This window comes from Scardinius erythrophthalmus (assembly GCF_964197995.2).
Source record: "Scardinius erythrophthalmus genome assembly, chromosome: 9".
Lineage (NCBI taxonomy): Eukaryota > Metazoa > Chordata > Actinopteri > Cypriniformes > Leuciscidae > Scardinius > Scardinius erythrophthalmus.
Window position 1 is genome coordinate 30,094,534 of NC_138229.1, and position 10,733 is coordinate 30,105,266.

A 10,733-nucleotide genomic window follows, 5' to 3' on the forward strand; every position below is an offset into this window, starting at 1 on the left:
TGCATATGTGTGTATTTATACAAAATAATTATACACAGTTCTGATACATATATTATGTTAACACAAACTTTTATTTTGAATGCGATTAATTGCGATTAATCGTTGCCCAGCAAAAAAAACAAAACAAAAACACAATAATCATGCAACTTAATTCTCAACTTAATTTGACTATTATCTATGTCAGGCTTTACAGGGTAAAAGATACAATTCTGAACGAGGCATTACAAATCTAATGCAAATAAAAAAATGCATTTAAAAATGTAATAATCATGACACTTCTAAGTCACCGTGATTTTGCCAAGTAAAACATGTTCCTGGATCGAGATATTTTTTTGAGCCTGAAACAACATTTCTGTCTGAAAATGTAGTCCTAACCCTATCCCCACCCCTAAACCTATCCCTTTGTTGATGTTGATGTTGATCCAAGAACATGTTATACTTGGTGAAATGACGTGCATGACACTTCTGCACTGCTAAAAGCAATTAGCGTTGCTGACAGGCTGTGGGCTCAGAGCATTAATGTAGCACTTAATCCAATTAGATTTAATTTCCTTGAACAGAACAATCATTTTGGAGTCATTTCGTTTCAGCCAGAAGACGAAATCCACCTCTCTGTCCCTGTTTCCTAAGCAACCCACAAATAGATCATGTTGCTACATTACTTTCTTGCTCTTTCAGGCTGGCTAATTTGGAGCTCTTTGTGCAGCAGAACATTTCTCAGGGACTCAGTCTCTCTCCCGTCGTCCATTAAATCTCTCTGAAGGCAACAGTTGGTCCCTTCCAGCGTCTCACAGAAGGCCTTCATTCGGAACAGAGGGATAAATGGATAAGTTCATTGTGCTCAGGGATGTGTCGAGATAACTGGTGTCTGGATGCATCACATTTGGCTGAATAGAAAAATATTACAGTACAGTAATTGAGCGAGCTTACCCATCTCTCTCTAATATCGCCAAAAGCAGTAGGTGGGTCATCCAGACATAAGAATTCTCTGACAGCTTCACTTCAGGAGAGAGAAAGCAATGTTACTCTGTTATCACATGATTTTCTAAAAAGTGAGTCCATCCTTCAAAAAGTAATCCATTCGACTCCAGTGGGTTAATGGAGCCTTCTGAAGCAGGGCGATGGGTTTTTGTAAGAAAAATATCCATATTTAAAACTTTATAAACTATAATCACTGGCTTACGGCAAGAGCCGTGCATGCGTTCGCATTCGTATGTAGCTCCTCTTCTCTTATATCGAAATCCTCTGTCATGGATATTATTTGATATAACGCCAATTGTGTTCGGCTAAAAGAAGTCTTATATGGCTTGATGGGATCATTTTCATTTTTGGGTGAACTAGTTATGAACTAAGACTATGCTTCTCTAAGAGCAAGGGGAAGTGAGTTCCACAGTTTAGGAGCGTAAAGAATGCTCTATCACTATAAAAAAAGTATTATTATTATTATTTGTGTTTGTCTGGTTTACACATAATGTGGAACTTTATTCCAAACCTGTTTCTTCTTGTGGAACAGAAAATAAGATATTTTGAATAATGTTTCACGTTTTTGTCCATACAATGAAAGCCTGTAGGCTCCAAAACAACAATGACTTTCACGTTCATTATAGGGACAAAAAAAAAAAAAAAACATTTTTCAAAATATATTCTGTTCTGCAGACAGGTTCGGAAGGACATGAGGGCCAGTAAATGATGACAATTGTTTCGAAGGCTGTTTCTGAACAAAGCATAATGTCATAAGTACCTATTTCTCAGGTATTTTTGAGCAGCCAGGTGCTGTAGAAAGTCTTGTAGGCCCAGTTGTCTCTCTTCTAGAAATTCAGCATCGAAGTTATTGAACCAACGCTTGGGTGGTAGGACAAAGTTAAACGCAGGAAAAATCTCCTTCAGCTGAAGATACACATAAAGACAAAGTCATTCATATCTAAAAGAAGGAAATACTGAGGAAAAAGTGAGCAAATCTCCAACACTGCCTGGTCAGCTGACATGAGTCACCTGTGCCTGACCTTGTCATGTAGTCGAGAGAAGTCTGTGTACCGTCTAAAAATGTGCCAGCTCTCGTCGGGCGCTCGCCTCACTAAGATCTTGTAGACCTAAAATGTGCAGAAAGAGAACATCATGTCCTCTTTATCACCAAAAACTCCATTTGACTCATAACAGATACAGTGTAATTTTCCATCTGTTCCCATATAAGATTCAATGTCTCTAATTGAAGGGATATTTCACCCAAAAAAACAAAATTCTGTCATCATTTCCTCACCCTCATATTTGCCAAGCAACGACTCGATTCATATGGATTATGTTTTCAATGTTTTTAAGAACTTTTTGAACTGGTTTTGGTTACTCAATGGGGTTTCAATGAAGGGGCGGACATCTCTTAGGTATTTCATAAAAGAATATCTTTAATTGTGTTTCAAAGATTAACGAAAGTCTTATGGGTTTGTAACAACCTGTCTTGAGGGTGAGTAAATGATGCCACATTCTTTTATTAAATTGCTTGCCAAAAATGGCACATTATTAAGAATTTCTCCTTTTGTGTTCCATTAAAGAAACAAAGTCATTAAAGTTTGGAACAACATGATGGTGAGTAATAGATTTTGGGGTGAACTATATCCTTTAAAAAGTAAGTATTAAACAATTGAAATAGCAACAACAGACTTATATATGTAGTGAAAAGAGCATGCATAACTAACTCCTTACTGTGAACTTTGTCTTTTCCTCCATAACCTTATAGCCAAGCAGGGTGACCTTGAGCGTCTTCTCTTCACTGCTCCTTCTACAAAATCCGTCACTGTAATACTCCATCCCATTCCCTCTTCTTACAACTTCTGGACTGTGGTTTTGGTAAAACATGCTAGATCTTCTGCAATGTTAAATCCAATGCTCTCAGAGAAGAACGAGCTGAAATAAAGGATGCAGATGATAAATAAAAAGCACATTCATTTATCAAGAGATTGTTTAAATCAATGGTTATAAGAAACATCACAGATCTTCAAAAGATTAAGTCATACAGCATTAGATTTATTTCAAGTATGCTCACAAGCATCTAGCACCACATCATGGTATGATAAATAAGATTTGTTTCTCTCTCTTACCCAAAGTAGCTTGATAATCTGTTTGGGTGTTTTGTCTGGTTTGGGAGCTGGTGAAAAGAAAGAATCCTAAATCTAATGTTAGCAGAAGTTGACTGATTGCCATCTTCTGCATTCCTTACTATGAAGAGAAGTGAATCAGTATGCTAGTCACAAATGAGACACAACCAACCAAACCACAACTTCTTCTTCTTTGATAAAATTTCAAGTCCGTCCTATTTATGGTGTGGGAGGTCTACCCATACACACCATAAACGAATTAAGATTAAATGACCTTTGTATGAATGGAGAACTCGTAAACCTATAAAACTGCTTTTTTTTCATGAAGTTTTGTTTGATTGAACTGCCATTTTACACATGAAATGTTTGGAGATGTGTTCTCTTTCCTTTACACCCCAAAAAGTGCAACAGTTGGCATTCATCTTTTTGAGTTATGACGACTTGTAATGAAATATTTAAACCAACAAACTTAACTGAGTTACAGGAACTTAAGCATAAACACTGTAACATGTTTTTTTCTTTCTTTTCTTTTTTCCTTTTTTTTTTTTTTACATTGATTTCTCAAAAAGTTGTTCCAAACCATCCACAAACCACAAGCACTTCTCTTCAGCAAAGTGGTAACCACAAATATTTAACAGAAACATCTCAACATGCATGACAGAAACTTTTTTAAATGTCAAATGGCATTAAACGCTAAGCTTTTCCCTTTACTAAAACACAATTTAAAGTAATTAATTAATTAATTTAATTTATTTACTTCATTTCAACATTTATTCTTCTTATCCAGTATGCAAAGCATGCTGGGAACCAGAAATTGTCACAGTGTCTGGTTTATGTTCCTTGGGTCACCACTAGATGTCCTCCTTCCTCACGGTGTCCAGCACACTCTTGAACTACATTCCCCATGATCCTTGTCTTTTCATTGCACTCAGCTGTCCCTTATTACTGATCATTGCACTCAGCCTGTTTCCCATTATCATTGTCATTTCCCTGTGTATAAATACCCTGCCTGTTTAGTGTTTGTCACGGAGTCCTTGTTGTATTTCATGCCACTTCTGTGTCCGTTTCCTGCCTGTTCCTGTTCCTTGTGTTTTGGATTGCTTTATCGGTTTTTGACCCATGCCTGGACTTGACCATTGCTTTTGGATTACCCTTAATAAATCTTATACCGCTATTGGTTCTTCCTTTGTTTCACTAAGTGTGGGTCGTGACAGAAGGACTCCGTCAAACAAGAACCAGCAGTATGAGTTCAAACTTCTCTTCCCCAGCCACCGAACTGGAGAGGAGAGAATTTTTTAAGGGAACCCGCCTAGTTATTTTTCGTGGGACCCGGGGTGGTCGCAGAGGAGGAGGTGGTCGAGTGGAGATCCAACAGCGCTCTTCACCATGGCCCCCCTTCGACCCTGGGCTCGTGAGGGACGGACCGCAACCACCATCTCGGCGTCGTGGACGGAGAAGAGGGAAAAGGAACACGTCTGCTGATCCAGAGACTGTTCATGTCACGGCGGCCGATCCAGAGTCTGTTCACGTCACGTCTGTCGAGCCTGTGTCTTCGGACAAGATGGCCGACGCGGAGCTGGTGTCCCCTGAGGAGATGGCCACTGGAACATTGTTTGATTATTTTTCAACGCTACTAAAGATCCTAGAAACACCCAGGAATGTTCACGTCACGTCTGCCGAGCCTATGTCTTCGGACAAGATGGCCGCCGCCGAGAGCGTTCACGTCACGTCTGCCGAGCCTGTGTCTTCGGACAAGATGGCCACCGCCGAGCCTGTTCACGTCAAGCCTGCCGAGCCGGTGTCTTCGGAAAAGATGGCCGCCGCCGAGCCTGTTCACGTCATGCTTGCCGAGCCTGTGTCTTCGGACAAGATGGCCGCCGTCGAGCCTGTGTCTGTTCCTGGGCCTGAGCCGGTGGTGTCTATTCCTGAGCCTGAGCCGGTGGTGTCTGTTCTTGAGCCTGAGCCAGTGGCGTCTGTTCCTGAGCCCTCAGTGACCGCGACACTGGCCATTATGGCCACAGCCATGTGGTGTGTGTGGGCTACGCACACACTTGAGCCGGTGGTGTCTGTTCCTGGGCCGGTGGTGTCTGTTCCTGGGCCGGTGGTGTCTGTTCCTGGGCCGGTGGTGTCTGTTCCTGAGCCGGTGGTGTCTGTTCCTGGGCCGGTGGTGTCTGTTCCTGAGCCGGTGGTGTCTGTTCCTGAGCCGGTGATGTCTGTTCCTGTTCTTGGGCCAGTGGTGTCTGTTCCTGAGCCGGTGGTGTCTGTTCCTGAGCCGGTGGTGTCTGTTCCTGAGCCGGAGCCAGTGTCGTCTGTTCCTGAGCCGGTGGTGTCTGTTCCTGAGCCGGAGCCAGTGTCGTCTGTTCCTGAGCCGGAGCCAGTGTCGTCTGTTCCTGAGCCGGAGCCAGTGTCGTCTGTTCCTGAGCCGGAGCCAGTGTCGTCTGTTCCTGAGCCGGAGCCAGTGTCGTCTGTTCCTGAGCCGGAGCCAGTGTCGTCTGTTCCTGAGCCGGAGCCAGTGTCGTCTGTTCCTGAGCCGGAGCCAGTGTCGTCTGTTCCTGAGCCGGAGCCAGTGTCGTCTGTTCCTGAGCCGGAGCCAGTGTCGTCTGTTCCTGAGCCGGAGCCAGTGTCGTCTGTTCCTGAGCCGGAGCCAGTGTCGTCTGTTCCTGAGCCGGAGCCAGTGTCGTCTGTTCCTGAGCCGGAGCCAGTGTCGTCTGTTCCTGAGCCGGAGCCAGTGTCGTCTGTTCCTGAGCCGGAGCCAGTGTCGTCTGTTCCTGAGCCGGAGCCAGTGTCGTCTGTTCCTGAGCCGGAGCCAGTGTCGTCTGTTCCTGAGCCGGAGCCAGTGTCGTCTGTTCCTGAGCCGGAGCCAGTGTCGTCTGTTCCTGAGCCGGAGCCAGTGTCGTCTGTTCCTGAGCCGGAGCCAGTGTCGTCTGTTCCTGAGCCGGAGCCAGTGTCGTCTGTTCCTGAGCCGGAGCCAGTGTCGTCTGTTCCTGAGCCGGAGCCAGTGTCGTCTGTTCCTGAGCCGGAGCCAGTGTCGTCTGTTCCTGAGCCGGAGCCAGTGTCGTCTGTTCCTGAGCCGGAGCCAGTGTCGTCTGTTCCTGAGCCGGAGCCAGTGTCGTCTGTTCCTGAGCCGGAGCCAGTGTCGTCTGTTCCTGAGCCGGAGCCAGTGTCGTCTGTTCCTGAGCCGGAGCCAGTGTCGTCTGTTCCTGAGCCGGAGCCAGTGTCGTCTGTTCCTGAGCCGGAGCCAGTGTCTGTGTATGTTCCAGAGCCGGAGCCGGAGCCAGTGTCTGTGTCTGTTCCAGTGCCGGAGCCGGAGCCAGTGTCTGTTCCAGTTCCTGAGCCGGAGCCAGTGTCTGTGTATGTTCCAGTTCCTGAGCCGGAGCCAGTGTCTGTGTCTGTGTATGTTCCAGTTCCTGAGCCGGAGTCTGTGTCTGTTCCTGAACCTGAGTCGGTGGGGCCAGTTCCAGTGCCAGTTCCGGTGGTGCCAGTTCCAGTGCCTGAGCCGTTGGTGCCAGTTCCAGTTCCTGCGTCGTGGCCGCCCGAGGGGTCTTCACCGCCGTGGCCGCCCGAGGGAAAGTCTCCGCCCTGGCCGCCCGATGGACTGTTGACACCGCCCTGGCCGCCCGAGGGGTCTTCACCGCCATGGCCGCCTGAGGGAAAGTCTCCGCCCTGGCCGCCCGATGGACTGTTGACACCGCCCTGGCCGCCTGAGGGAAAGTCTCCGCCCTGGCCGCCCGATGGACTGTTGACACCGCCCTGGCCACCCGAGGGAAAGTCTCCGCCCTGGCCGCCCGAGGGAAAGTCTCCGCCCTGGCCGCCCGAGGGAAAGTCTCCGCCCTGGCCGCCCGAGGGAAAGTCTCCGCCCTGGCCGCCCGAGGGAAAGTCTCCGCCCTGGCCGCCCGAGGGAAAGTCTCCGCCCTGGCCGCCCGAGGGAGAGTCTCCGCCCTGGCCGCCCGAGGGAAAGTCTCCGCCATGGCCGCCCGAAGGGTCGTCTTCGCCATGGCCGCCCGATGGGCCGTCTGCTTTGCCCTGGCCCCCTGCTAAGTCATCACCCCTGTTTCTGTTCCCCTCCATGGTCCTGGCCCTCCATCCCTTCCCCTGATCCTCCACCGTTGCACCTTCCTCCTGGACTTTTGTTGGGTTTCGTTTTTTGTTATGTCTTGGAGCGTCTGGTAGCCGCTCCGTAGAGGGGGGGTTATGTCACAGTGTCTGGTTTATGTTCCTTGGGTCACCACTAGATGTCCTCCTTCCTCACGGTGTCCAGCACACTCTTGAACTACATTCCCCATGATCCTTGTCTTTTCATTGCACTCAGCTGTCCCTTATTACTGATCATTGCACTCAGCCTGTTTCCCATTATCATTGTCATTTCCCTGTGTATAAATACCCTGCCTGTTTAGTGTTTGTCACGGAGTCCTTGTTGTATTTCACGCCACTTCTGTGTCCGTTTCCTGCCTGTTCCTGTTCCTTGTGTTTTGGATTGCTTTATCGGTTTTTGACCCATGCCTGGACTTGACCATTGCTTTTGGATTACCCTTAATAAATCTTATACCGCTATTGGTTCTTCCTTTGTTTCACTAAGTGTGGATCGTGACAGAAATTCACTGTTTTCAAAGTTAAGGCAATTTAATTAAGAAATTACTTTTTAAATAATCAAAGACAGATCATGTAATCATCAACATAGGACACGGGACACAAAGGTTTGCAGGTTTCACACACATATGTAAAGCGAGACAATGAGGGAACACAAGGTTCCCTCATTATGCTTTATGGCTTATGGTGAAGTTAATTGGGTTGTAATAAATATATAAAGTCTATAAATAAAGTGGTAGCAGTACAAGATAAAAGGCGTAATATTTTAAGAATAAAGTCAAAATTACGAGAATAAAGTCGTAGCAATACGACTTTATTCTCGTAATTACACTTGAATTACTTCTAAATGTTTCATTTTTACTTATATTTGTTAAACAAGCTTGAATCAAGGCAATATACATTAAACATTATATACAGTGCTATGCATAAGTTTAGACACCCATGCTAAAGTTGACTAAAAAGAGGAATAAAAAATCATCTTTTGGAAATTGAACTTAATGCCTTAATTGGTGTCCTTAAATCCAACCTTTAAGGACACCAATTTTCTTTGTGAATGAATAATGTATCGTATATAAATAAATGTTCTTCCTTGAAATACAGGGTGCATAAGTGAGTACACCCCTATGTTAAATTCCCATAGAGGCAGGCAGATTTTTATTTTTAAAGGCCAGTTACTTCATGGATCCAGGATACTATGCATCCTGATAAAGTTCCCTTGGCCTCTGGAATTAAAATAGCCCTACATCATCACATAGCCTTCACCATACCTAGAGATTGGCATGGAGTACTTTCCAAGATCATCTCTCAATGCAAATCAGCAAATCAAACCAGCTTTTAGGCTAACTGAAATAAAACCATGCCAATCTCTAGGTATGGTGAAGGCTATGTGATGATGTGGGGCTATTTTAATTCCAAAGGCCAAGGGAACTTTATCAGGATGCATAGTATCCTGGATCCATGAAGTAACTGGCCTTTAAAAATTAAAATCTGCCTGCCTCTATGGGAATTTAACATAGGGATGTCCAGACTTATGCACCCTGTATTTTAAGGAAGAACATTTATTTATTTTTGATACATTATTCATTCACAAAGAAAATTGGTGTCCTTAAAGGTTGGATTTTTCCTAATTTTTTTTATTAAGGCATTAAGTGCAATTTCCAAAAGATGATTTTTTTATTCCTCTTTTTAGTCAACTTTAGCATGGGTGTCTAAACTTATGCATAGCACTGTATATATGCTACACTGTAAAATATGATTAAAAAAAATAAAGGAATTATCATGTTATCATGCAAACCAGTGGTTGCGGAGTAGCCTATTAAAAAAAAAACAAAAAAACATTGATACATGTGAAGTGAAAAATAAGCTAAAATTATAGTAAAAATGAAGCAACCCATTATGCTGGGTTAAATAAACAACCTAATTTGCTGGGTAAAATTAACCCGACATGTGTTCTGTCCTATTTACCCAGCCCTTGGGTTGTTTTTAACCCATTGTTTTTTTAGAGTGTGTAAAAATCATTATCTAAGGGTCATGTTAATCCGCAGTAATGGAGAGCCGAAGCGCAACCAAAACAATGTTCTGCCACAAAATGCATGCAGCTTTGTTTTTTAACCGCTAGAGGGCCAAAAGTTACATAGTGTATCTACCGACATGTTGTGGTAAAAGGTTCCCTAAATACCTTGTCAGAGTGTAAATGTATCTACTTTTGCACAATTTTTTGAGCATTGGTCTAAGAAAAACAATAATAATATATCAAAAGAACACTTTGTGACATGTATTTTATTAATGTGGAATTAAATAGGCCTACCATATTTTTCCTCCACTTTTGCACTAATTTCACCTGAAACGTGCTTTTTCCCAAGTGGCTGAGTGTCTTTGTTTTACATTTTGCTGATGGAAAGTGGAAATGTTAGGGGTGAAAAAACAAAAACAAAACAAAAAAACAGACATGCAGTCTCTAAGGCTGCTGTTATCCATCAGGATCCCCGAGAAATCCCACTGCGGCACTAGATGGCGCAATTAAGACTTGAGGTGGTTATTAAATTCACCAGCAGATGGTAGTGAGTTCTTTAAAAAAAAAAAAAATTCTCATTCGTGTTTTATATGAATGTATTTCTATTCATATTAAGTCAAAATGTTGCCTAAACAAACGAGAAATGTCATTTTCATGCCCTTTTGCTTGAGAAGAAAAATTGAATTATTTTTTTTATCATGATATATTGACCATTGAAAGTCAGTGTGTGATATGGATACAGCTGATGTAGTAATAGGGGTTTTATTTTCTCTGTGAATAGAAAGAATTTACAGCAACATCTGTATTTAGTTCTCAAAACAACATTTAGCAATAAACATGACGTATAAAATGTCTCGATATATTTCCAATGTCACTTTGCGTACTTTCCCCAGTTATGCCCAGAAGTGAAGTATGTTGTTAGCCCTCTGTTTACTGCACTGTTTCCCAACCACATGTGCTATTTATGCAGGTTACAGGGGCTTGGAAAGATTTTTATTTTGCTTTGTTATACCTGTAAAAAATGACCATAATTTACTTAATCTCATTGTTTTTTCCAGTTGCTTTTTAATGAAAGAAAACAAAATAATGTGTGATTTGCATTAATATTATCATAGAATATGCTTGAATCTTGGTGAGTCTGCTTTTCAGAGGAAATAATGATTTTGGCAATAATGAATGATATTGCTAAATGATATCCAGATAAATCGTCATGAAACATAAATTGCAATGAAGAAATTGCAATTCTTTTGTTGTGATGTAAAACGGCTTCCCGGAGAACAAATGTAGGGCGGGACTTGATTTTGCCCATGGGGAATTGACTGGATGGTTGTGGTTTGCTTTTGCTGTGATGTCATGTGATTGACAGGTTGCCCCGCCCTCACGCCAGAAGAGATGAGCTGCAAGAGGGAGGAGAAGTTATTTTAATTAAAGATTACAGGGGCACATGTTTAAAAATATATATATAATGCACGGATAAAACATTTATAATACAATGTAAATATTCAATTTAAAACAATAGTATATTTTTATTTCATGGTGACTTT

General features: G+C 43.3%; 1 protein-coding gene across 1 annotated transcript; it reads left to right on the forward strand.

The window, feature by feature from the left end:
• Nucleotides 1-3,911: 3,911 nt before the first annotated feature.
• On the forward strand, nt 3,912-10,585 carry LOC308695622 (uncharacterized protein; the record flags this gene model as incomplete). Its single annotated transcript, XM_081373807.1, has 3 exons — nt 3,912-5,256; nt 5,293-5,364; nt 10,556-10,585. The coding sequence occupies exons 1-3, from the start codon at nt 4,333-4,335 to the stop codon at nt 10,583-10,585; spliced, it is 1,026 nt and encodes a 341-aa protein (XP_081229933.1). The 5' UTR covers nt 3,912-4,332.
• Between the last annotated feature and the right edge of the window lie 148 nt (nt 10,586-10,733).